The 27,845-nt window shown below is 38.9% G+C and overlaps 2 protein-coding genes and 1 long non-coding RNA gene across 6 annotated transcripts in view; 1 reads left to right on the top strand and 2 right to left on the bottom strand.

Moving 5' to 3' along the window:
- The window catches only part of LOC111268129 (progestin and adipoQ receptor family member 3), a 26,717-nt gene extending 11,092 nt beyond the window's left edge, over nt 1–15,625 (bottom strand). The window contains exon 1 of one of the 3 annotated variants that reach the window (XM_022846880.2): nt 13,403–15,625. The gene's annotated coding sequence lies outside the window, so the exon portion shown is untranslated. The remainder of the gene's footprint in view (nt 1–13,402) is intronic. The other 2 variants (XM_022846879.2, XM_022846882.2) reach the window with 2 other exon arrangements.
- LOC111268133 (uncharacterized) lies at nt 516–8,997 on the top strand. The gene is made up of 3 exons (XR_015314077.1): nt 516–740; nt 3,594–3,715; nt 5,364–8,997. It is a non-coding gene; the product is annotated as an uncharacterized LOC111268133 (long non-coding RNA).
- A 2,880-nt stretch (nt 15,626–18,505) lies between the features above and the next one.
- Nucleotides 18,506–27,706, bottom strand: LOC111268124 (putative RNA-binding protein Luc7-like 2). 2 transcript variants are annotated; one of them, XM_022846874.2, is made up of 7 exons: nt 27,297–27,706; nt 25,691–25,785; nt 24,467–24,565; nt 20,992–21,136; nt 20,599–20,771; nt 20,043–20,317; nt 18,506–19,645 (listed from the first exon to the last, which is right to left on the bottom strand). In XM_022846874.2, the coding sequence occupies exons 1-7, from the start codon at nt 27,355–27,357 to the stop codon at nt 19,537–19,539; spliced, it is 957 nt and encodes a 318-aa protein (XP_022702609.1). In that variant the 5' UTR covers nt 27,358–27,706; the 3' UTR covers nt 18,506–19,536. The 2 variants fall into 2 exon arrangements, with proteins under 2 accessions (XP_022702609.1, XP_022702611.1); XM_022846876.2 differs by lacking the exons at nt 25,691–25,785; nt 27,297–27,706 and adding an exon at nt 24,703–24,972.
- Between the last annotated feature and the right edge of the window lie 139 nt (nt 27,707–27,845).

The raw sequence follows: 27,845 nt of genomic DNA, 5'->3' as shown, positions 1-27,845 counted from the left end.
CTGCGTTTTTCTAGACAATAGGCGTAGTTCTAGTACAACAACAAACCTTTTAACTAATGTATTTTTAAGTACATGTTTTTATTGTATGGGTTGTTTTTGCTGCAGTTATAACAATATATGATAGGTGCTAAGGCAGGTGGCTAAATTCATTGCCCTGTTGTTAGAGCCTTCTCCCCGCCAGCAGGGAATGCAGTGATAGTGATATGAACCACGACTATGTATCTTTGTTCAGTTGGCATCATGGATTCAGATCAAGTCAGCTGGTCGGTTAATCTGGCAGATTATTTAACGTGGCTGACGCTTTTATGCTTTAGTAATGAACGACAAGCAGATGTAAGCCAAAATAGAAATGGACTGTCAAAAGGCACTTGTAGCCTTAATAGTCTATTTCGGCATTTAAATATAAAGGGTTTAATTTTTATCGAGTCTAAATTTTTTTCTCAATTTTTTTCATACTCCCAACAATTTTTATAAAATATCTCCAAGTAATCTATAACGTAGCGCTCAAAGGACTTTCATCTTTATTTACATATGTTTACTGAATTAAACTGAGCTTGTCGAAACTCTGAAAATATATCTCAAAGAAATTAGCAATATAAATATCCAAAAGTTGGCTGGAAAAACAGCAAACGCAGTAAAGCTATCGTTCCTGACTTCCTTCAGGTGGAAACAACGTCACCGCGTTTCGTGTTGGTTGTAGCTTGAGTTCAATGAATAAAAGTACAAAGTGCCAAAAATAGGTGAGTTAGGTTGAACGTTTCTTTGGTTTCTATAACTAGCTATCGGATTTTCCCTATATCTGAGATATTGCTTATGACATTCAGTGCTACATTCGCTATCAGGTGTTATACGTATAATATCATTGACGCTGTCGGTAGATAGCCGCGACCGATTGCCTTAGAAGAACGCGTGAATAGGCCGAGTGGTAGTTATCGGTGTTCGCTGTGAAAGAGCAGTTTGATCTCAACATGATGGTGGCTAGAACGATGGCGTTGATAAGCAAAACAGTACAAAGAAAGAACACTGTACAGCTATTTACAGTTAAAGGCAAAGAAATTCCTAAATGATGATAAATATAGACGCCGAATATGCCCCTGAATTGTGTTCAATTAAACCACATTACCTATATGGGCATTACGTAGCTGTATTTAATCATTGAGATTGTCGGAATGATCAAATTGAAACCGCAAAAGTGACGACGAGCTTTGAAACACAAAAATACGATCCATGGATAAGTATTGCCTTGCTACATTTCTTATAAACTTGCATCGGTAGGAACCCAAGGCCCCAGAAAAACCTACACGTAGTTAAGGCATACATATACGAGTGGCGTCTTTTTTTGCCGCCAAAACAACTAGAAGTGGTAATCGGCAATCAACAACAATCATCATCTGGCGGTTAGCAGAAGGAAATCGCTATCTTGTTGTCCATTGTTAACCACCCACCTTCACTCGGTGCAGCTGTGATGTCTATTACGCGATTCCTATACCAGTTATTTGGAAATGAATAATACGTATCTTACTGTTTGCTAACCTTTACTATAATAGCTACTTAACTACTTCTACTAAAGAAACAAATATTTACTATGCAACATTTTGAATAGGTCCTCTTTGTGATTGAAAGAACTTGTCCTCAAAGCAGAAATCTTCTACGCTAACTATTCGCCAAGTCTAAATGTTAGTTAAAAGGTCCAGCAAACTTATAAATCGACGTTCCTAATTGCAGCCACGAGGAGACTGGTATGAATCCTTCGTTATCCCCGTAGACGTTATTGTCTTAAAACATTTTAAATAAGCACAAAATCTGATTAGCACCACTGTTTGCTAGAAGTTCATACATGTCCAGAAGTTTCTTGACAAAGACAAATTTCATGCGGTAACAAGTTGCGGTTGGTAAACGGTCTCTATTTGGAAGCAAACTAAAACCATAGCATCTTATGATGCCAAATATCATGAATAAGTTATATAAAAAGAAATAGTTACTATCGTTGTCTTGGGTGCTGTTGGGCGATGATAATGATGATGGCGAGTATTCCGTAGTGATTTCCAGAGCAAGTTCCTCGTAGACAAGTGATATTTTTAATACCACGGCATTTAGCGCCACGTAAAGCTAGATAACTTAACCTAAACAACCAACAGGCCATGGGTCACGTTTCTCTTATAAACTTTTAAACATGCAAAATAACCCATTCACTGCGAGCCCTTAAGTTGCGTATTTTGGTGTGGGTATTTCGTGTGACGGCCTCCCATTGTTACGAAGAAGTGAAAATAGAACCTTCAATGTCGAGTCTGAAAACTTATACGTAAACTTACTAGTAATCGTAAGTCACTTCGTCATGTCTTACCTTCAGAGTACAATAACCAGTTACGTACAGTTCATTTCATAAAATGATGTTCAAGCAATGGTTTGAATCGCAGACAGCACAAGGCTAGTGCATTCGTTTCTTATGAATTGGAAATCGCTAGTAAGTCACGATCATACAAGATCAATGATTTCATTACCATCAGGATTAACATCCGTTTCCTAGGTCGATGCTGAATTTCTCTTGGGACTTTTAGACTTTAAACATTATGTTAGTAGGATTACGCAGAACGTAAACTAAGTTAAGACAAACTGAATTTTACGTTACAAGCCGTCAGTGACACAGTCAGCGTTGTATATGGCTGATGGCGGTCAGATCAGGTTTGAACGAAAAACCAGCGACTCGAAGATATGGAACTAACTCGATATTGCGCAGAGATACGCTGTATGCGAATATCCAGCCTACACTCGTCGCTTGCAATGTACGCTCTTCATTACAAAATTGACTCGCTCATTTGTGAAATGAACTATATAGCGAGTATTTAAAACAGTATAATAGAACGATAAAGTTACTATTGCATAAAACGCTTTCCGCTAGAGTTGGCAAAAGTATAGCATTAGGAGGTATCAACCCATAGAAGATTGTACACATGGCGAACCCACTTAATCACCCCTGTTTTTTTGTTCTATGTTCTATATTCATATCGATGATTACGTTAAGCTACTGATACAGAAGCTGATATTTTATCTTTGAGTGCAAAAACAATTTCTAGAATTGCAACGATTTTGCACTCTATATTGAAATCATTGTTCGATGAACATCCATCTGCACTTCATAATCTAATGTTTTCCAGTATTACCGCTGACATTATAGTCACGACGTATTGTCTAATGTCATTAGATTTCGTCCTGTGACGTCTTACTGCAGACCGGCAATTCGTCGGATGACGTACGAAGATCGAAACAACATTGGACCCGCCACCATAGCTGTCCACTCTTTAATTTTAAATGAAAAAAATCATTGGTAAGCGGTCTAGCATACGTTTCGGCCAACGGATAGTTCTGAATTGTTCAGAAGCCTTCTCTGGAATGCGTTTTACCTTCAACTCCATTGACGATAATTCCAAAAAGAGCCACTCAAGAAAAACTCAACTGCAAGGACAGTTTTTATTCGACGCTAGCAGACTTGAAACTAGAATTTCTACGAAAAATAGAACTAGTGGTAGCAACGGTTCTTGAAACAAAAAAGGTATGGCGGCCGCCAAAAGTTTATTCGACTAAAACGCTTTCAGTTGTTACTCGGACGACCCGGATAACATTGAGATCAATAGAGAGTATGCTTTGATCAAAGAGGAAGCGCTCTTGTACAAGAAGTGAATACGGAATGTACGATAATTATATAAACGACCGTAAGGTAAGTACTTTATTGGTTGTTTTCGAATCGATTTCTTAAGGTGATTACTAATAGCTGTAAGCCCCTATGCTTAGTAATTGGTACCTTCAATTTATCAATGTATTTTCTTCACTGCTAGTTGCATCGACAAGACGTCGGAGACAATATAAATTTATATCGAATACGTAATCAGAGGCGTAAGCAGAGATTTTGGAATAGGGAAAGCATCTAACACTGTATTGTATGGGCAGCTCCCGATAAGTGTGATGCGAAACTGACCGCTAGGCATCACTCGACATAGAGCTCACATTGAATAAGAAAACCGTTTATTTTCTTGACAACAGGCTACTTTACCCACCACTGTCGTTACCACTTACCCGCGTCAAATTCAATGTACACTACAAGTAACAGGGAAATGAAAAAACATAAAGACAAAAATAAATTTTTTGCATTCGGAAAAATACGGTGCGGATATTGAGTAAAGCCACAAAAGAAGAGAAAATCTTCCAATAACACTTAAACATCCAACTGCGGAAAAAGCAGACAGGAGCATTTCTAAAATTAGGAACTTAATATAATGACGCTTCATTTTATTGTAATGTTTCTTAGATGTTGTTTCGCTACTATAGTAACGACAAAACAAAAGAAAACATGGCTTTTATTCTTTGCAATCAGCGTGTGTTTTCATGACATTAATCTCAGACATAGTTTTATGAGCAGCCGGTCCCAGTTCGATACTCAAATCCAATCATTTATCGAATCTCGTACATGGTTTATAGTATGTTTATAGTTTAACTTTGTATGTTCATACATCACATACATAGTAATTATATGTACTGCTTGCTAATGATGCTTTATATTATTGGGAAGGTGTTACACCCACAATGCTGACCGGCGTTGATTGCGAATATTTTGTATAAATAATTCATATGCAGTATGATTTAATTTGCTCATTTGAAGGCTGCTGTCATTTAATAAGCTGAATTACACGATACTTATAGCGGTCCTTAGCACTTTTGATACCCCTGTGCAAAACTTTTCAGTTATTCCATTGGATCATTGCAGTATAGCCTTCCGGCAAAATCGAAAAAAAAAAGAAATAGCATAACTCTCCGCATCACTTGGTGTCCCGTATACCATTATGTGATTACATGATGAACTATCTGTGTTACGTTATACAAATGCGATGATTATTATCTCCAGAAATTTTACTTATTTGCCGCATCATGTTGGATAATGCCTGAAGAGGAGTTTCCAAGTTGCGTCCTTGACGCCGCATACGCATAGTACACACTTTCTGTAGATAAGGTATACGAATATAGCGACCTCTAACTTCATCAGCGGTACGATTTCCGCTTAGGTCGTTACAATAGGCAGACTTACTATCGCAATATTATGTCCTCTCAGACAATTGCAATAAAGTTTTTCTTACAAGCTAAAAGCACCTTGGTTGGTACCGGATTTGCAACGCGCTGCTCTCTGCATTGTATTATTAAATGGCCAATCAGACTAAGCCCGTATGCACTTTGACGTTTGGGACTGTTTGCCGTTAAAGCATTTTAGTTGTTGCGCCTTAGATTTAGACAAGCATATATATAATATGCTGTATTTCTATTTCGTGTTCAACAGTTGATAATTACTATAACTACATTTCAATTTTAAAATACAGTTCAGGTTATAGTCAGCTGGGTTTGGACTGGAGAGCCAGATGGATAAAGAAGACCCGACTACGCATAACTTCATAACACTTTTGTCCTTTCTGCTTTACCTGTGCGGTTTCGTAAATGGAATTCTCGAAATATTTTGGTGTAGGCCGGGCTGAATGGCCGTCACCACTTCACCTGTACGATAACATTAGCATTAGACATGCTCATCATCTGACTTCTTTATTCTACTTCGGTAACTTATTTATCCATTTTTTGTATTTTAAACTGGAATCAAAACTGATTGTTATTGTAGATCATCTGTAACTCTATTTCAGTCGATACAAAACATCGTCTGAAATTTTTTTTATGTTGTATGTTATGTGAATTTTACGTTGTTGTTTTTTATTGCTAATTGAATCATATTGTTTCAGCAATTATACTATCCGTTGGTTCGGATTATGGTTTCGAAGTCGGATATCCGCGTGAAATCTTTTTAAAGAGTGACTTTCTCGCAAGAGAATAGTATCACAGTGAGAATGCAAGTCAGCGACCCGTTGACCTTGGACGCAAGATTGTTAGCTACGTTGAAAAAAAAAAGCGACGTCTCCTATGAGAAAGAAAGCGCTGCCAAAATTTCAACGATACCGGAGAAACGCAGATACGGAAGTGGGGCGGCTAAAAGCCAAATTCGCGCATCTCACGGCTACCGATAAGGTAGCTGTCTCAGCGATCCAGCGTCGTGAGGCTGAAAATAGGCTAACAGCAAGAAGGCTTTTTACTACAGACGGCCTACTTCGCTCCGTCAGTTATTGTGAATGAAAATTACTACTGTTATAGTGTCAATTATAGTGTTCGGTAATCTTGCAGCAGGTGTCCCATTGCAATTCAGCCATCTTCTCACGGTTATTATGTTGAGGTAAAACTGATCTCAACATTAAGAATTCTATGTCAATATTAAACTATTGAAGAATGTAAACAGTGTGAGAATATAAACATATTTTTCAAATATTTCCAGTGTTTTTTTTGGAGATTAAATTATATTCGGCTTAATAAAGGAAAATCAAATTTTGTTTTTCCCGATAGCCTTGTCTTTATTGTGCGAAGCTTGAGAAAACTTACATTAAGACGTTTCACAAATGTTAAACATTTGGTGAGATAACTATTTAAAAGACATCTTCTCCACTGGTTTTAGGAGTCTGTAAGTATAATTTTCCGCATATATGTGTGTTAGGATGAGATAAACCAAAGGATCACGTTTCGATATTATTTGCGACAAAGTATCCTCCGAAATTTAGTATGACTGATTATAGATGTGAATGGTAGTTGTCGCGCAAGCCAGAATATCAAAATTCATTGTAAAAATAACTTTACTATTCTTATTTTACAAAAAATGTAGCTAGTCAATAATATTTGTTTTCGGGCTATCATTAATTGAAATATATCTACTAAGCAATAAGTATCCTTAACGTTCCTGTCATTGATAGTGAAGTGACAATGTTAATGCGAGGGAGGAATACATTCAGTGCAAGCAAATGCGAGTAAGACTTCGTAACTTTATAGGGATGCACTAAAATCCCAAAATGAAAGGGCATCGTGGAATGAAAAATTCGGGAACTTAATATTATTTGCTATATAATCTGCCATATAATAAAGTATTCTAAGCAATGAATGAAAAGTTCCTATGTGTATACCAACAAAAACCTAATCACAAACATGAGTAGCAAAGCGAGCATCAGTTGTTGCAAATAGGAACTTCAAATTTCGTTTATCCATTCGATGCGTTATAGAAACCTGTAGAGTGGGCAAAAGAATTTATCTGTGAATTTCATATCGTTTGGTTACTCTTCCTTGTCAATGCTGTTTTCTATATTCTATTGCTATGTGCATCATATTGTTAAAATGTCTCTGGCGCTGAGAGGGCAAACGTTGAATCGTGATTTTCAAGAATCAAATATTCTCATTTAGTACTTGAGTGCGCGTAAATCGCTGTGAGATGTCATTAGCGAGTCTGATTGCTGAGGTATGTAACACATTGGATAAATGGGCATTCGCCCTTCACGTTCATGAAGCTACTTAATGTCGGTTTCCTTTTGATTTTACGCATCATAAGTACATATTCAATAGCAGGATAGCACGAAATTACCGCAAAGGGCTTCATTAAAATTTAAATATCTATTGGCACATTCTCGAACACAGATCAGTAAAGACTTTAATGTAAAACACCCTTCAGTTGAAATGTTAAAGGTGCGCGGATACATTTTGCTGTTAGAAAGTTAAGCAGATGTCAATAAGAACATGTTTTTTTTCCATTTGACTTACATGTAATATGATAGACTTTTTCCAATCTGGTTAAACCACTGACACTTGTTTATCTAGTATTATGTATATATATATATGAATAAACTACTTTTGAGTACCTTCAGTTACCGTCATAATTTTTTAACTTAGGAAAAGGTATCGCAAAACGGCTGACGCCGTACCTCGACTAGGAAAAGGAATGTTGTATTTCATACAAAACGAGTAGCAGCGTATAATTCAAATAAGCCAGATACGGTATCCAAGTAGATTCGATTTTTTATTATGTAAACGATTAATATGGGCTCAACAGAAATTGGTGCTGAATTAAGGGCCTTGTTGTGAACACAGAATAGTCTGTTCATTAAAAACGTGGCTCATTTTTATATTTATTGTGTAAAGTATGTCAACTGCTGAGTCAAATACTATTGTGATATTTAAATGAACTAGTCATATATTGATTCTTGATGATTTTGCCATGTATGGGTACCGAAAAAACGTTGTTCTTTGATAGAACGCAACTAAAGTCTTCTTTGATGCTTACAATCTCAGCCTATTGGCACCGAGTTATTAAGACGTAAAAATCCGAAAATAGGGACTAGTCTAACGACTGCGTGAAGTCCCTATTATTATTATTATTATTTTCATTATTATTAGTCCCTATTGCATTATGTAGATGATACGACTATAAAAGCTAATAGATTAAGTTAATAATAAAATAAATAAAATTCGAAAACGTTGATAAAAGATAATAAATATAATATGCATATTTGCCATACTAACTGAATATATTAATCTATTCAAAGGATGAATTTCGACACGAAAAGGTGCGGTATCTAAATTTATACGGTGTCTATTGTTTTACAGGTGCGAACTGGCACTAACGTATATAAGAATGACAACAGCGACAGGAATTAAACTAGATTTAAAAATATTCGACACTTCATCGTTTAATCAGCCTCAACGGATTTATGCACTGTCATTAGCTTCTAATGCGTGTCCGCTTCGCAAAACTTACGCGCCAAATATGTATGTGGTTTGAACCTGTCTTAGATTTTTTAGAAAAAAAAAGCTGAAAATGAACTTTTTGTATGTGCAAAGATCTAAAATGTGTACAAAAATTTAAAAACGCATAGACCTTGAAAATCAAGTTTTTACTGTTCAGAAATACTGCTTCCATAAGTTCTTTAGCCTAAAATCATGCCCAACAGACTATGATACTTTCTTTACATTAAACAATTTCGCTTAATAAATTAATTCTTCATTAATTCTGTTAGGGCACTTCTACGTAACATTCCACTTTATTTGTCTGTATCGTCACTTACTTTAATTGAACCACGACTTGGGATAATCGGTCGCGGATTTTCCTAAACCCAGCATTCTTGCTAAATATGCAAAACAGGTCATCCGCTTCTGTGAGATCATTTTACGCTTACAGTATGTTTGCGTGATAGGCTTTGTCTGACCTAAGCTATGCCTAGCAAAATAAAAGATAGCGTAACATATCTTTATATACATGCATTATAAAAGCTTGAATGTATCCATGCTGACCTCTCATCGACTCTATATGAAAAAAATACAAATCTGTATTTTATATAATCTATCCAGCTGTATCAAGTAACTCCAGACAACGTATCTATTCATCCGGTTGCCATAGTCATCTGCGTATATTTAGAGAGCAACACCAAAGTAAGTTAAATGGTCAGGATTCGGGTAAAATGCTTCACCCCAGTTTTGTATAACAATAGACTCGAAATAGGACTAACACTGCACCGAAGGGTAGCCTGAGGGTAATGATTTGGTTGTCTACACGGGACTAAGAATGCAGAGTATCGACAACCGTATCCCTTATTTTCCGACTATCGCCATCTCATTCCACAAAGGCGTCACGCTGGTATGCCTTCGAACAGCAGCGCAAAGATGGCCAAGCAAAAATGCAACTTGAATGATAATGGAACATGGCTAAACAAGTGTGACGATTCCGTTACCATCTTTAATGGAACCCAGTGACCTGAAACCTTCTTTGAGAACCTAATTTGATCTGGCCAATTCCCGCTAAATGTCCTCAATCCTCAACTAAAAATAGAGCCGGATTTTTAATTTTTATCGTCACCGATGTTAATGGCGTGGATGGTACAAACGATGATGTCCACCCAGTCGCTGCTTAGACTCAATTCATTTTTCTGATTGTATAATGAACAATGTATATGCGGAAGTATGATAACGACGACTAATAGCTACTGATCACTCGCTTAAAGTTTGAAGACTCGGTGCTGGCGTTTAGGTCCGTGCTTATTGTCAATACGATTTACAGAATTTTCAAAACAATATTCTAATCGGAAGCAATTGCTGAGTTCCGTTCTTTTTGGAGAAAATGGTGGTAATGGCAAAACATTTGGATTTCCAGATTTTTATGTCCGTTTCTCTGTAGTGACTAGATTTGACGCCAATATTTCTTAAACATTTCCTGCCTACAGAAATGACATTTCAAACAGTTGCTTCGGAACAATACACAGGCGGATTTCTTAAAAAATTAAGCGACGATTGGTTCCTATAATACCTACGTTTGAGCAGACGCTTTTATTAGATTAGATAAAGAACGTGTGAAATGGAAAGGTGTATCTGAAGATTAGGAATGAAATACCGTTTACCTCATAATCACACAATTGCCCCATTGGATAGGCCCCAAAGGCGTTGTTAGGTTATTCGAACAAATTTAATCCTTTGGAATTGGTTTATCATATTGATCTGGGGCGTTTCAACGTAACGCGACACGTAATGCAATTCCTAATTAACGATTATTTAACTGGTATCGGGGTTTTCTTATTAAAATATTTGTAGGTTGCCAATCACATCGGAACTACGGAATTTTCTCACATAAATGTTCTGTATTTAGACAAGGCCTGACTACAGGATAGCTGGAAAAACCACTAAATAGCAGGTTGAGCTAAAATGTATACATGACATCAGAGAATATCTCAGTATGGTGCTGAAATACGTTCACTAAGTCAAATTGAATTTTTATTCTTTAATAACTAGAGTAATATGTATCACAAAACGGTTAATCCTGCGACAAGAAGGGTTAGCTGAACCCACATAGGCTCTTAAAAGCTCAGATCACAGGGTTTAAACATAACTATGTACGCAGTATTTTAATAACTACCTGTCTTGTTTTCTGAGCAAAAACATAACGTACAATGGCAAGACCGCATCTCTAATGAACCATGTCAACTCAGTGGTAGATTTAGATTTGTATGAATGTATCTCGGTGCTGCAAAAGACCGATCATGGCTGAGAGTCTCACTAGCAAAGTAATATGTACAAATAAAACGCCACTTGTCTTCCCACCCAGGCAAGATAATTTCGTTGGATGAAACCGTATTTGGCAGCAATAGTGCCCACATAATGGTAACACCAACTCAAATAAGGGGGCTTTTCCGACGTTCTTTCGACGAATGCATCCTAGTATTAGGAGATCGCCAGCTTATCGCCATTATCCTGACCCCTTATGGAGAGACGCCGTGTAAAAATCCGAGTCAGATAACAAATTTCTCCATAGACCATCCAGTGTGTATACCAACTCACGCTAGTTTGTGGTACACATGAATCGTGTATGTTCCTCTTAGCATCTCAGCGTACCATGACCGCAGTTAGCAAATAACTAGTGAAGCAACTGCTGTACGAGAGTAGCTACGCTCTTGTCTGCCGCTGCCCGCCAAACAGATGAAAACATTCGGCGAACAAATGGCGGGCTTCACGCGTTGAGCAAGAGCGATTCGAACGGGCACCCCGCTAAGCGCGCATATCGTAGTTTGCATCTAAGTGATATTGCAACCATAATAATGTAATAATTTAGCTAATGGCGTATACTAAGCGATAGACGTGATTAAATATAGAAACAAATATTCAAGATAAGCTTAGCATTCAAGCTTAATTAGCACCACGTCTAATAATACTTTAGTAGAATAATAAAAATGAGACGCATAACTAAAGGCTATCGACTTACTGGAACGAACGCCCTATATGTAAAGCTCAAAATAAGTAAACGATTTCTACTAATCAAGCAAAACTTATGTAAAATGGATTACAGTTAATATAGTACTTGACTATAGTTTATACATATGCGCTAACTTGCCTAGGAGTATATGATAGAGTGATTGCTATATATTACGATTACATGTGACATATTCTAACATTGTACAAATTGTAACATTTCTATTGTAGGTGAAAATTCATTTTGAACTGCATACCGATAAACTTTCAAATAGTTCCAATTAGTATGTTTAATAACTTATGTTAAATATGTTGAAATAAATAATTGTTCATTGTCACAGGTCCCTCTTGCGATAGAATACACAATGTTACAGCACCGTGTGTTGAATAAAATTTTGAAACTAGAACGCCTTATGATATCACGACGTTTCCGGGTGATGCACGTCTGCCATATTTGTTGTTCCAGGTTACTCTACTATTATATATGTACTTCGATAGAAAACAAGAGTTGCAAGAATTATAGCCGTCTATTTTTCGTGATTCACTACCATAACATTAAGCTAGATCACGTGTGTATGACATATCCACGACTCTGTACACCTTTACATCACGTATGTATTTCAAAGCATTCGCCTTGTACTCGGTCAAAGTTTAACAGTTTTAGATTTGCTATTATAATCATCATTAGGCAGCAATTCCTTGTTATGACAAATTTGTCATATGGAATATTGTATTCCGATAGCTAATTCCCATTTTTACTGTTGTGTTTTATCAGTCACATGAATAGCAAGCGGAAGAGGTTAACAAAAGCTAAGAGATGATAGTGCTTTTACGAATGTATGGGGCGTTACAAGGAACTCACAATTTATTAGCTGAGATTTTGGAGAACTAGGCATGACATTTTACACAATAGCTTACCAAACATGTTTTAGAAAACTTACAATATTGTCCGCAGTGAATTTGATGTAAAAATTTAATAGCCTCTTTGAGCATATTTTTCTTCGCAATGAAATAAAAAATGGTTATTGTCTGATTATATGCATAGCTTGTCTAAAGTCTACCAAAATATACACTATTTCCAAATTAAATCAATCTCTACTTCAACACAGACTCAATGTCCTGAGTGAAACGCTATCAGATACTACAATTATTCAATCTAATGCGTTTTTTGTTCTTATTTGATCGCTTTTTTTTTTTTTTTTTTTTTTTTTTATTAGCAAATACAGCTCTGAGAACAGCACAGCAAACCTAATGATGTCTCTTACCGGCACTATTGGTAAACAGTTTTGCTGCAGTTACGCTGATGCTAACTAGCGGGTCAACAGCCACCGTAGAAGGCAGCAATATTATATCCAGCATAAAAATTTTCATGTTTGCAACACTTCGGCAGCGAGGCTAGTTCTTCGTTCTGGTTCAGCGTCGGCTTTTACCGTTGCTGCAGCTGTAGCTGTTGTCTGTCCTCCTCCATTAACTGCATACGCTACTTATTCAGTGGTGACTGTTCGACAATCTTTGTAGCCGGATCCATCATTTGTTAGATGCTAGCGGCGTTGCAAAATTGCCCCCGGTTAACCGGTATATATGCTTCCATAAAAAGATGCTGCTATGAGTGCATCCTGTGCTGTTGACGTTGACGCCGTTGAATTCACTTATACACTAGACAAACTACCGTCTTTTAATCAAAACGAGTTTTTAGCCAAATCATCGATATAATGCCCTCTCCATTTAACATATAATACATTTTTAATATATATAGACATTCATACACACTTACCCGGATAATCAGCGTAGATCCAGCGTGAGTAGTAATCCAACGATTGGCACGAAGGTAGTCGTATTAAAAATATTTACTAAGCTGGTATAATAGCACTGGTCGGTGACGGTTTCTTTAGTAAAAGAATGAGACACTAGAGACTACTGTAGATCACAAATGCACAATGCACCTTTTCCATTGCTCCAAATTGCTACACAACGGGTTTTTCCCCGGGGTCCTCTGTGGATCAGAGTCAATCCAGCACAGTAAACCCATACACAAGACGTGGGGATATATTTGTCGTTTCACTACGACAATACCAACAACTAATACTGTTACCAATATTACTTTGACTTCTAAGGCATTTGCAGGTTTTTTTTTCCTACTATGACGACGCACAGCCACTCACACTTCTACAACGGTGCATATTATACACTAACCTAATAATGAATGCATGATATACATTTTAAGGAACATAGGGCGTTGTCGTCGATCGCTTGATCCGGTTATTTATCGCTCGCGCGCGCTGAACGCAGTCGCAGATAGATAGAAATTTGCCTGATAGCGAATAGGCATCACTAGCATACAGCTACCGCTATGTCCGGCTGAGATTCTCGCGCTCGTCCTCCTTGGTACGGCTTCTCCTTTTCGCTGGCGTCGATGCAGCTGTAGACAAAACGACCTGCTGCGAGCGCCTGTGTCGTTGCAGTCACAATTTAGCTGTTAGCGGCTGCATCTGTGAATGCAGCAGAGCGACAGCGGGGTGACGGCGGTTGCTCTGTAGAGTTGTCATAACTCAGCTGCTACCGTCATAACAACGGCAGCGGCGGCGGCGACGGCGGCAGCAGCAAAAACTCGCATTAGGTGGCACCAACGTTAGTGGCACAACTGACGTTGCTGCTGGTGAAGACCCGCGACCGTGGTGCGAACATCATTTGCTGCTGGCGCTACAGATGTTCGACCTTCCGCTCACGAAGTCGTCCTTTCTCGGGTTGACTCTCTGCTTAAACGAGGGGTTGGGACGTATTGCTTCGCCTTTCTCCATTGGCGTTAGACGTGCCTATGTGCGTGCATGTTTCGGAATCATTGCACGTGTGTATACGCTGCTGCTACGGTATGCTCTTTGATGTTGCTCCGCCGCATGTGTACACAAAATCACCTGATGGAATGCAATTCGGTCGAGCGAGGCGCCGCGCTTGTCTGTTTGGCAACAGCATCGGCATCAACCGCGACGGAGAAGGAGACCTTACCTACACAATAAAAGAGGACATAAGAGGAATTGGAGCGAAAAACTTGTCGGAGAAGATTTATTTGTAACAGAGCCTAAGTAGGCTTGTCGAGCTAGTCGCTCACTGAGCTTCCGAGACGTCAGAAGGAATAGTAGGAGAACACGAGAATACTCACGAAGGTGCTTCCATTGAGTTCAAGCCGTCTTGATACATAAGGTGCGGCATCCTGGGAAGTAAGGCTAAAAAATACCTGTTTGAACCATAAAAAATATCTGTAATTGTTTGATCGATCTTCTTCGAAACCACTATACGACTGCTTTCCTTCCTGACAGAATTGTGACTGGCGCAGTCTTTAGCTTAATCTAGCTCGATCGTTCCGAATAGCGATGGCTGCATATAAGTTCGACTTGTATTGTTTTGAAGGATTCGTGTATGTCCCAAAAGAACCCCGAGTCTGTTTAGAATGAAGTAAAAGAAAGGAATTAAATAAAACGTGGGTAGCAGTCTTGACCGAGAGAAGTCAGTCAGTCGAGGCTGGGCCCTACTCTTAAATCGTATGAAGTAAGCTTTTTTCCGACGATGTTCAAAAGGTATTACTCAAATTAATTTATCAGATATTAAACTAACCTACCGCCTACCTGTTCTTGTCCTAAACCAGCTTTGACATTTTACTGTTGCATGATTACGGGCCAACTTTGACAGAAACCGCTTCTTCGCCGTACTAGTCAGTAAAATGTATTCGGTAATATTAATCCGCCTATGACCGGATCAACTATCTAATCTACTTATGAGGAAATAGGAGAAAGTCAGATATAACTGTATCGGGGTCTTTAATTAGCTAAGTTTTCCCAAATATTTACTAATAATGATCAAGGAGAAAGTAGACTGGAGCTTAAGCATAACACATAGCACGTTGTAATTTAGCTGCCTTGGAACGCCCAATGATGGCTCCCTCCATAAGCGCAAACATTTAAAGCCTAATCCAATAAACATTTCTCGCTGTGTTACATGGCTATCCCAAATATCATACGAACATGAGGTCCTATTTACAAACAATACATCATTTGCAACGTGTCGCCAAGAAGAAATTTCACGTTTGACCTGCGAATGATATTGCATGCACTGATTGTTATATTTTCTCGGATTAGGATATGTAGTTCGAACCAGGACAGAAGGGTATATGTCATAGGGTTTAATGGTTTAAAGGGTTCCAAAGTTCTACATGAATATCCTGTCTCTCCAGTCTGCTCTGCGTACCGTATTAGTCTACTGCCTTCTGAGAATAAAGCTGCAATTTTTTATTATTATATCAGATAATCCTGCCACACAACTTTGCAATGTAACGTCAACTGGCTTGCCCGTTGACCCTGATGAGTCTTGATTGATTTGAAATAATCGAGTATGTTTATTCAATCATTTGAAATACATTACATAGTTCGTACGACCTATGCTTAGAAACTCAGCCTACATGGTTAGTATTTTATATATAAATGCGAAACCCATTTCGCATGAGTTCGCATTTTGGACAGCATAATTAACAGGCTACGCATTAGCGTCATAGTTGAAGGCAAACACTATTACTGACTATTTACTGTATGTAAAAGTATCTGTTCCGGTACAATACTCTATGAAATAATTACTCGCAAAAAATAACAAATTGAAGATTTAAAGCTTAAACTATATTACTGCTTCGTTTACGTAAATAGAACTGTATTAGGAATATATTTATCGTACATAGAGAAGAACTCGAACCATTAATTCTAACTATTTGCCTTAAACACTTAAATCGTTGTCGCAACTACTGCTGGCTGATTCATCTTGTGCAATGTACTTCTTAGATACAAGGCAGGGCAAACAACTGCGAAACAAATGGTAGGCAATATGTAAATTCTTATGTACAGTTTCTATAGTTGTGATATAATTAAACTTTACATTGTCGAAGGAAAATGTATTAGATCAGTTAAAATGCGTAGTGACCAAATATGACCAAACCATGACCATTTCTATACTTCCTATAATGATATTCATTTTCCTCAATACATGTGTCCACTCGATATCCGTGTCGGATTGGAAAAATGAAAGAAGCGAAGAATTACACAGATGAGCAGCCGGCCTGCTAATCTTAGATAGGTGAAGGCTGCAACCAATAATCACTGGTGGACGCGTCCCGAGATCAAGCAGTGTTATGAAATCGACACATGGACGAATATCGGCAGACGTGGTACATTAGTCTGGATGCACTACGGGGATTACGACAAATGAGCTCTGTTCTGGATTTCTGTCTGTAAAATGCCTAATGCTGGGTTAATAATTAATTTATCTTCTATACACTGGAATGACCCAAATCTACGACAATTTGTACACTGTACATATAAGCGTATTTTTGGCGGCTCTTTACGCCGATCATGAACAGCTGTTCTCCTTTCCTGTCGAAAATAGCATATCGAAGGCAGTCTACGACGTTCAAAACCACTGCAATACCTTCTAGAATCGTCTTCATGGCCGTCTCATACAAACTCAACACGGAGAAATGAGTGAACGCGTCATTTGAACATCTCTATCAAATGTCCTTCTAGTTCAATAAGAACTCTATTAAATGAATTAAAACCGGCATTCGATGCCATATGTCATGCATTGTAACAGCTAAAGCTTCGTATGCTCTAGATAGACTCTACGGCAAATTGCTTTCAAAACAATCCCATGCGCATTCTACTCAACTGTTAGAAAGGAACCAGACAGTCTATTTCGAATAACGGAGAATTGGGGGCACGTATTTTCATAATCGTGGCCGAATTACTTGCCAAAGCTTCAAGAGCACTGGACCCTCTGTCGAGTGCTATTCGAAGTAACAGTGAACAAGTAGGCAACGTATGTAAGCATAAGTATATTATCTTCGTCCCGACTTGCAAGTCTGCGCCACAAAACCAGAATAGCAAAATCGAAGCTTTTCTTTTTAACAGAAATTAACTTTAGATTCAACAACTGCTAAAGGTTGTTTACTTTGTCCACGTGCTTCAATGGTGGTCTGGTGCCATATCTGTCAATCATTATGACACCAGCGACCTGTAAACTTGAATTTCACCCAGCTTAGCTCCATTTATGGCTAAAGCAAAATTAATGTTTCATGATATGATTAATGATGAAAATAGTTATTCTCAATGCTGGACGTGTATGCCTTCAAAAAAAGTTCAAAAAAAGATGTGAGAGAAAAAAAGCAGCTCAAAGACCAATTATGTTACTTGTTGAAAAGTTAACGTAATCGACAACGGCGGCGCAGTGACTTGGGCGGCAAATCCTTTGATTTAAAGCGGCCACAGACCGCTTTTTGCACCACTAATAACAGATAAGTGCTACGAAATTTATGTGAAAATTACTATTTAAGATACGATTTTGGCAATTTAAAGCGTCCGCGGCAGATCCAACAACTAAGTTTCAGAAATCATTGGTTAAAACGTCTTCCGGTCATTCTTGGATCTACCGCTCGTCTGATTTCCAATACAGTCATATTGCCCGGACCCAAGACTAACAGGCTACAGCGAGTACTCGGTACCCACAACGAATTGAGCATAATAGTGCACCCGGTTAAATTCGGTGGCTGATCGTTCAGTTTCAACGTTAAATTATTCTAACAACGCATCCGCAACTCTACGATAAACCATGTCAGAATCTACCAAGTGAGCTAAGTTCGGCTTGACGGAACTTCCCTGTCAGGTATTTTCTAACAGTCGACTATAAAGTAACCTGTCATTCCAAAAATACCGTTTTCTTTGTCGTGCCTCCCTACAGAAGTGTATTAGGTTAAACCCGCAAAAATTATCAATCAACAAGACATAACATACGAAGTAATTCTAGCTGTATAACAGTCAGCTGTTTAAACTAAATCAGAAAAGACGTGTTGTTCTTAATAAACTGGCTCGCTTATTTATTTGAAATTAATTACTGGTACCGTTCTTATTTTAGTGAGTCATAGGTCGAAATTATCTATGCCAAAGGTATTCGTCTAAGCTCACACATAGATTAGCATTATTCTGAAATCTTTCACTGTTACCAGATTTGTCGCATAACAAAGGATCCGTTGAAATTGATAATAAAGGACTCCTATTTGAGTCATTGTAGGTGACAACTCCGGTTGAGCTAATGGTCCCGGTTTCCGCAATACTCTTTTTTAAAAGTATATACTTCTCGATCACTATTTAAATGATGTAGATGTAAATTTACGATGTAGTGATTAGTGATCAACCAAAGTTGGACAATACCGAACCGTACATGACCTTGCATTTGCTTACGCTTTTTTTTTTTTGCTTCCAGATGTATTTCCCACTAGTACTAAATCATTCACAATTAATAATAATAATTATTATTATTAACATAACAACCCGGTTTAGCGTATACATCGAAATAGCTGGCAAGCGATACGTTTTTTTACTGATGGCCGCTTGGTATATTTCAAATTGATTTTATTTTATTTAAATTTCACAACACAAACGCAATATAAAAAAAAACAGACAAACAAGAAAACAGGAAAATTCCATGCTGCCACCTATGCTGCTGAACGTATGGGGTACGCACACGATTCGAACAGCAGCGCAAACCAGTTCTGTAGTCATATTTAGTTGACAACTATGCGTCAGAAGTGAGGTTCTTTCCCTGGCCTTCACTGCCACTCCCAGCCCCATCCCACTTATATTTTAGATAAATACAGTAGCTCACAGTACAGTATACTCTCCCGTGTACCCTCCCTAATGAGTCCTCGTCCTCCCTATCCCTGAACCACGGTCCCCAACAAGCTTGTTGCGCGCCTCAGTTTACTTCTTGTAATATGCCATTGAATGCATTGGTACAGACCTACTCATCCTCTACGAACGGAATCAGCCCCTGGAACTGCCTCCCCGCTTTCATGGAACCCTCGTTTCTATTTGACGATTACTAACGATCCCGCCGGTGTCTGTGCCTATTACTGCCCCTATCCTTATCCCTTGAACGGTCTCTACGATCCCGATCCCGCCGCCGGTACTCACGGTCTCGTGAACGCGACCTAAAAATAAAAAAAAAACGTACAAGCTATACAGTAGCCTGTATGAATCTGAATAAATATTTCGAGTTTAGCAGATATATACTTCACCACTGCACGATCATGGGTATACCTACCTAGGAAAAATACGCACAGAATACACTATATATAAAAATGTGCACAATATTTATCTTAGAGTAGCCGCCAGCCTGAAAGCTTCTATGCTATGGTGTCAATCAGACGTTTATTCATGTGCAGAGGCTAGACTACTCCTGAGGTCTGTTATATTCTTTGTTATTAAATCTAAGAGTTGCAAAAAGGCGAAAAACTGTTCAAGTTGGTTTAGGAGCTGGTTTCACATTTAAAATGAGCGAGACTTTTTTTGATGAGGCTACTTGAGGCTTTGTTGCTACGTTCTTACCTCCTCCTGTGATGTCTAGCGTGATGATCGCGGCCTCGATCACGCTCCCTTTCTCGTTCCCGTTCCCTGTGATCACGTTCTTCCCGTCGGGCCTCCTTTTCCCGCCTTTCGTCACGTTCCCGATTAGCTTTGCCTGCCTTTCGGGTGTCATCGACCTGTTTACGCAGCTCGTCAAGTTTTTCCCTAATCTCTATAAAGCCTAAATGCAATTTGCCCCCGAAGTGATCCGCAAGACGTCGGTCATTATCGTAGATACCTAGGTATGCAGAGCAGACCTGAAATCGAACACAATACTCAAAAATTTGTAATTATTTGGGTGACATAGATCATTGACGCAAAAACCTGTTTCTATACAGCAATTTTTTGTAAAAGGTGTATGATAGTTCTCCGGTTGCCAACGGCAAACTGCTCTTACACTTAAACGAATTTAATAGATGGTGGTGTTCCATCAAGCAGGACATAACAACTCTAGTCGTCTACAGATGAAAATATGCTACATTTCCCGGGATAGGCCTTTGTAGCTCACGTGGACCGGTTTCAGCCACAGAGAACTGACCTCACAAACTCGCAGCTTCTGTTGTTGGTAGCTGGAAGCAGGCATCGAGTTGCGGTAGTGTGTTTCAGCTTCATGTTTTTTCTTCTTGGCTTTTTCAACTTCTTCCATTATAGCCATACTTTCCTCAACGAGACCCTCTGCGCCTTTGGCTTCTGCCTCGGCCAACTTTTTACCTAGAAAAATAATCCAAGAATGCAAATCAACAAGATTTTATTGCTCTCAGAGTCAGTGAACAGGAAAATACAAACTGGATTAGTATACCAAGTTGCTTGATTTGAATATGCTGGCAAAAATAAGGATGATGTAGGGCTAAACAAAATCAAACATTTTACTACGATTTAAGGGCTGACCACCGTCGTTGGTTCAATGAGTAAACCAGAACGGTAAACGTACCGATCTCTTCAGCAAGCTCATTAATCTTGTTCAGCTTCACAGTGGCCTCCGCGCTGAGTTCTTCTTGAGTTTCCGCTAACTTTTTCTTTGCCTGATCTGTTCGTCGATCACACTCTTTGACAAACTGTTCGAGCTGTTCCAATGCCTGCAAATGACCGTCATAAACGGCACAAAACAAAATAGAAAACAATTAATCTATCTAATTTGCTAAACTTAGGAGTAGTAAGCTATACGGTACTCGACGGCTGTAACGTAGTACAATGTTTTTAACTTGGAATAGTTTTTACTTAAATATCGGTCATCGTCAATGTTTAATAGATCACCTCCGATGGTATTTTAGATTGATTTTTTCTCTATCGAAGACTTTTTTTGCTCGTAACGATAGTCCCACAGAGAAACTCAAGAACATTTAACCTATTTAAAAGAAAACCGTCTTGCTTATTTCGGAAAGCTTACACATTGATTTATTTCCATTTTTACAGGGTACATTTTCGTAAGAAAATAAACCAAATCAAGGCAGTGGACGCCGACGACGTCACAGTGGATATCTTGATTGATTGATACTAAACAAAGATTGGCAAGCGCTCAAATTCGGAGCCAATAGTTATTGGCAAGGAGAGCAGCGTCCGATTCTTATTAGGTATCTGCTTATCAAGTGTTGTCAATGTGTAAAGGTCTCTAGATGCAATAAGGTGCAAAGTTCGTCGTTTTGTATTAACTCGTTGTTTCGTTCATTGTGTAAAAGTCTGATGAATAGCCGATTTCAACTATTCTGGGGAGATGATGACGATGTGATGAGAAGTCGAAAGCTGATCGGTTCAAACTTACACCAGATGCGCGAAGATGAGCTAGCACAGCTGACTGCAGCACATGGCTCGCGTGCGTTATTTGCCGACGATTTTTCGGTTGGTTTTTTCTTTTAATACTCACCACAGCGGGCGGCGAGCACGGATGACTGTGACAGAGAGAGAGTTACTGTCTTTCACTGTTTCACACGAGTCCGCGTTCATCAGCTCTTGACTTGAATAAGTACACACCAACCACGAACAGTATACATCCTCCAATCGCTCAGTCAGTAGCATCCCACAGTTCTACACGTAAGCACTCACTCATATACAGGCCCGCACAGAAACATCTAACTAACAATATGCTCCACCTTCGTATGCTTATTAAAGATGATGTTATTAATCCATATACATTCATTTGAAATTAGTCTGGCGCTGATGAGCTAACAAAAGAATTCTAATTACATCCCGAGAACAAAATCTATGTCAGGCTCCTGCACGTTTCACTCACGCGGCCACAAAAATCCTTAATCAAGAGTGATAGCGGGCACCGCTATTTATTCTAGGTCTATAATGACGAAAGAAAGAATGATGGGCAAAAAAAAAATATAGAAACTTTTCATTTACTTTATAGGGATCCAATATGCGTACAAGTAGCAATTTACGACCGTATTTCATATCTAACCTAATTTATGAATCACGACTGTTTTAAGATATTAATTCTCCTTTGACTTGTGGGTTGATTGCACGTGTGTCCATGTTCTGTTCAACAAACAAGATGCTATTAGCGAAATACGGACTTCCCAGAATAAGCACGTAATACGAAATTAGCTAACCGTGAATGATATTGGAAAATAGATCGCCCTCGGCTGTTCACTTGAGATTGGGTTTAACTTACATTCCGCTGGGCCAGATTGGCTGTGGTTCATCAGCGAGGTTCAGATCAAGGAGGATTCCCTAGTCCCTTTGCGAGGGTTCCAACCTGTTCGCAACCTATAGGCACGACGTTCGACGTCCAACGAGAGATCTATGAGAGGACGCGTAGCGTTGGACCGCGTCAACTTACCGGCGGTCGGATTGTTCATCGTAGATGTATAAAGTATCAAAGGAGGATTGATCCATACTAGAAATAGTGGTGGCCATTCCCGACTACTACAACGAATGTGTTCCCTTCTGCGCAAAAAATAGCCACTTGACCTCCTTGACCAACAGCAAAACACCACTTTTAGTAATTAACTCGTTTTAGCATGTGTAACTGCTAGCGGATGATTCATCATGATAAGGTCAGTGGTCCAAAGGCACCCCACACGAGGTGGCCATTAAAAAGGAACTTGAGAAAATGACTGTCTCATGGCTGTTTCGTAGTAACCGATTAATTATGTTCTAGTAAATACTATTTATTGCTACGCAAGATACTGCTACATGAAAACGTTAAGCTAGCTTGAAAGGGCCACTACTGTGATTGAAGGCAAGGAGGTCAAGCTCGCAGATAGGGACAGCGGAAATCATGGACATGCAGAAATACGGGGGGGAGAGACGAAAGTTTCAAATGAACACAAACGAAATAATCTTCGAAAACACTATCTTCTAAGAAAAGACAGTTATTTCAGGTGTTTTTTTCGGTTTCTGTTTGTGGACTCCCTGACATAGCACTAGCAGAGAAAAATCAGGAGAAAATTACCCGTATACCAGTTTACCTCCGTTTGATCTCCCCAGAAAACGATTTTATTTTGTAAATATGATTCTGCGTCGCTAAGCACGGTGTTTTCGTGTAGCTCGATGGACAGATTCTGCTTTTCGCCAAAAAGCTTGCCATCCTTTCACGTCCGACATATAACAGAAGTGAATCAATATTCAATCGAGTGTTGAGAGTATCAATGAAAAGAAGGGACTTACGACCAGCGCGTGAAATGGAGCCCGGCTAGATCCGGCGGACGCCGGAGGAACACCGAATCTGGTCTCCGAAGATTGTGCTCGCAGAAGGAGCACAAGTTGTGGAGGAAGAAGATGAAGGAGAAATGATGTTGACTATTTCCAGTAATTCTGCCCACTCTGTCTGTCTGATGTGTGCAGCTGTAAACCCATCTACCTGGCGCAACTCACATCACCTATCTGCAGATGTGTTTCAGCGCCACGCACGTCTGAGCAACCTTGCAGCTCGCCAAGCGATGTGACTTTCAAGTCACAGCAGCAACAGCAGCAGCAGCAGGTGGAGCCCTCAGACGTTTGTCTGGCTGTATTTGCAGTTGGCCCAATCGTAGCTGTGGCTGGGTTTAGGCCACTCGCCAGCAGATCGGACTGACCTAGATGCTGTCGACCCACCCGATCACACAACACGCAGGGAACAACGAAAGAACGCCTTTTTTTACAATGACACCCCCTCAAATTTCTAATCAAACCTCCTCTGTTAGATAAACCGTACCGTGCTCGCATCCACCTGCTGTGCGCAGCAGTAGTCCATCATCTAAAAAAAGCTAAATGAGTGGAATAAAGCTGGCTTGCAGCTTGCAACAAGGAAGAAAGTAGCAAAGAAACATGGGGAGAGAGCAAATCCCTGAGGTGGTGGGGGCGCAACCGATGAAGTTGGCCTCAAGGGCGAGCCGTGGCTAGTTTTAACCGACGTTTTAAAACATCCATCAATTGATCTACTTTGAACCATTTGTACGAACTAATAAGGGAGAGAAACTTACATCAACGTCGTAGAAGTAGTCCTTGTCCTTGGCCGCATTTTCATAGTCCGCTCGAAGGGCCAAATCATGAGTACCAGAACAGCTACCCAAATCCATGCGCTAAAACAGAACCGTAGATTAATGCGCGCAGGCAACAATTGCCAGATAATCTTCTTATATTTCTCTTGTTCTATATAACCTCGTCAAATGCAACTGTCTACTTAACAAAACGGGTTCAATTCTTGCTTATTGCTTACGAGATCTAATCCTTGACGCTGTTTTAATTCTTAGTACATATTGTGTGAGTATTGGCCGCTGAGCAAACGTTTGAAAAAGCATCAGCAATTCCATTCCACGACTCCAGAGGCCTGTTATCAAGGCATCGACTTCAACGGGTTTTCATCCCAGCATCGAACATGTGTAAGTCTCGCTCCAATAGTCAGAGACATATCTATTCTGCATTTGATGGACTCGATAGATATTTCGTGTTCTTAACCTTTGGCATGCTGTTGTATTTTTGAGGGTATCTAAAGGATTTATAAAAAAAAAAAACGAATTTATATTAAAAAATGATTATGATATTGTATACGAACTGGCAACGCGGAAGCCACCCCATTTACAGCAATTAACCTAAACTCGATATCAACGAGTAAAATAAAGTAAGTTCACAAATGTAAAAGAATGATGTTCATTCTGACCATAGTGAATATGCCTCGCGTAATGTTGAGATGTCTGCAAAATAATGCATTTACTCCGCTATAATCGATAGCATTTTTTTAGATAGAGAATTTGAAACTGTTCCAAAATGACAAACATCACTCTACTAAAAATTACGCAACCATAGTTCTGCAAAACGTTGTCTAGACATAGCGATACCGCCAGATTAACAACCGAAATTAACCTAATCAGTTAAATAAGAACCCTGATCCTATGTAAATTGCCGCCAAGACTTACGATAAAGTAATAAGTTACTATTGGCAATAATTAAATAATATTATTTTTGTAACTATTACATATCAGCGTAAACACCCATATGGAACAGAGTTTAGAATTAAACGGTTTTTTCGCGCGTTTTTTTCTGCTTACGGCTTCGTTTTAAAAATTCATTAATACCTTTCAAGGCTCATTAATGTTCGGTGTTGTCATGTTAAAAAATATTTCTGTCATTCGTGCCGAAGTTGTTCACAACGTAACATAGCCCCATAAATCCTAGGAATGAATATTAGATATGTTATAGAAACTTACGGTTGCTGCTAGAATATCGTGTGGACAGCACTTGAGTAAAAAACTCTTGCAAACTTTACGATCGGTAAAATTCACATGAACATTTGTCGAATCACCTGTAACGTAGAAGGACGAATGTGTCATCATATTATTTCATATCTTCCAAATGCAATAGCAATTCATTTACGGGAACTATATATTTCACGTATGTATTTTCATGCTTTTTTTTGGATATATAACAAATGCTAATGTTCGAAATAGATTAGCCAAGGGAAATGTCAAACCGCGTCCCTGACGCGAGCTTGCCACCTAGCACGTTGTAAAAATAACATTGTATGAAACAAATAACTTAAGAAATCAATTGAACAAATATTTACGCAGACATTTAATATTTGAATAACGCGTACTCGTGTTTACGAAGCGGAATAATTTTTATATCACTCAATTTTTCAATTATTTCGTGCATTACCTGCGTTGTCTATAAACACGTGCAGTAAAGGATGCAACTGCCTCTTAAACCCTACGAGGTCGCAGCTACACGTCATAGCTTCAAACTCTAGGGAAGCTCGGTTAGTCAGCGACAGTTAGTGGCATATTACAGATGCTGACACATTTGCGAAACATCCACTCGTGCCCAATAGTGGAGAATTAACAGATTACGATATATGAAAAATCGGCCGAAGCACTCTAAGAGCATCTCGGTACAGCTGGGAAAAACAGTTGTCAACGAAGCTGAGCAAGTCCACTAGGGATAACTCTGGAAACTGTTTGTTGACTTTGTCATAAAAACAATAACCTTGACACAAATCATGTGCTCAACGTCTGTACAGATTATATAACGAAAAATATGTAACGAACTACCGTGCTTCATATAGTATCTACAGATCGTCGTAACGTACTGAAAATAGATATAGATGTCTTTTAGCCAATACAAAAAACATGACGGTCAGATCTGAACAAACAATTTCCTGCTAAAATGGCCTTATATTATTTATTACAATGAAAAATAATTGAAAAAAATCGCTGTGCGGCAAACTATGCACAGTCATAAAACAACAATTTGACTCAAAGATGTGGATTATAATCTTATTTCTATCATCGATCGCTATTTGTATTCGACAAAAATTTGATACCGTTTTACGATACGTAAACAACAACGACAATAGACGTAATTAAACACATATTGGACAGACCTTGTTGTTGATGAACCTTCGATCGAGGTGCTCATAATCTAGTAATTTTCCACATACTGGACAAATAGCTAACGCACGATTTTAAGAACATACGGTCGCGCTTGATTTCCTGCCCGGCTGATTGATACATATCTTGAATGTGATGAGTGTTCTTTATAACTCAGAAGAATTGTTTGTGCTTATTGTAATAACTTGATAATAACATAACAAAGCAAATCGTTTTACTAAAACATTGATGCACATACATTGCAAACATGTAAGTTCAACCAACACGGGCCTGGATTGTTGTAGAAAAATGTTTAAGCCAATTTGAATCATGATTACAAACGTTTTTTCTTATCTCACTTATTCCACATCCAAAATAATAGCACGCATTGCTCGTAACATACTCGTAGAGGTTTTTAGTTATATAGTACTTCAGCATAAATACTTACCATCTCTTGCAGTTCCCATGAGCTCATCGAGCATAGCTCGCATCTGTTCATGGGCCGACATCGCCCAAACGTTTTGGTGTCAACGTTCTCAGAAGGAAATAGATCGGTCTACACAATTTTCGTGTACTTAACTCAGGATCACATGCAGTACAATGAACCTGACGCAATCAGCCTTGTACAACCTGGCCAAGATAGGCCTGTCGCACAATTTGATCAGATCTAACGTCAGACTGCTAAGGCACACAAGGTATGTTGGCTCATCACCTACACCACTGACGAACTCTACCATACAGGGTCCAGCGCGATTACGGATAAAAACGACGACAACTAACCCACGAAGTGGTTGTGTACAGCAGATTCGATGGATAGTGCGGTGAACCTGGGTTAAAAGCGAGATCGTATTTACCGCTTAGGATCGAAGATTCGATGGTTTCGAAATTGCGCGTCCTACGCAGTTGCAGTGGTCGTTGGTGAAAAACCTGTGAAAACCGTACTCTACAATGAGTTTCTGTAGATAATTAATTATTCAAGGATACAAATGTCTCATAT

Source organism: Varroa jacobsoni, unplaced genomic scaffold (genome assembly GCF_002532875.2).
Source record: "Varroa jacobsoni isolate VJ856 unplaced genomic scaffold, vjacob_1.0 scaffold_1259, whole genome shotgun sequence".
NCBI lineage: Eukaryota > Metazoa > Arthropoda > Arachnida > Mesostigmata > Varroidae > Varroa > Varroa jacobsoni.
The sequence above is the reverse complement of the archived record's forward strand: the minus strand, read 5'-3'. Positions and strand labels throughout refer to the sequence as shown.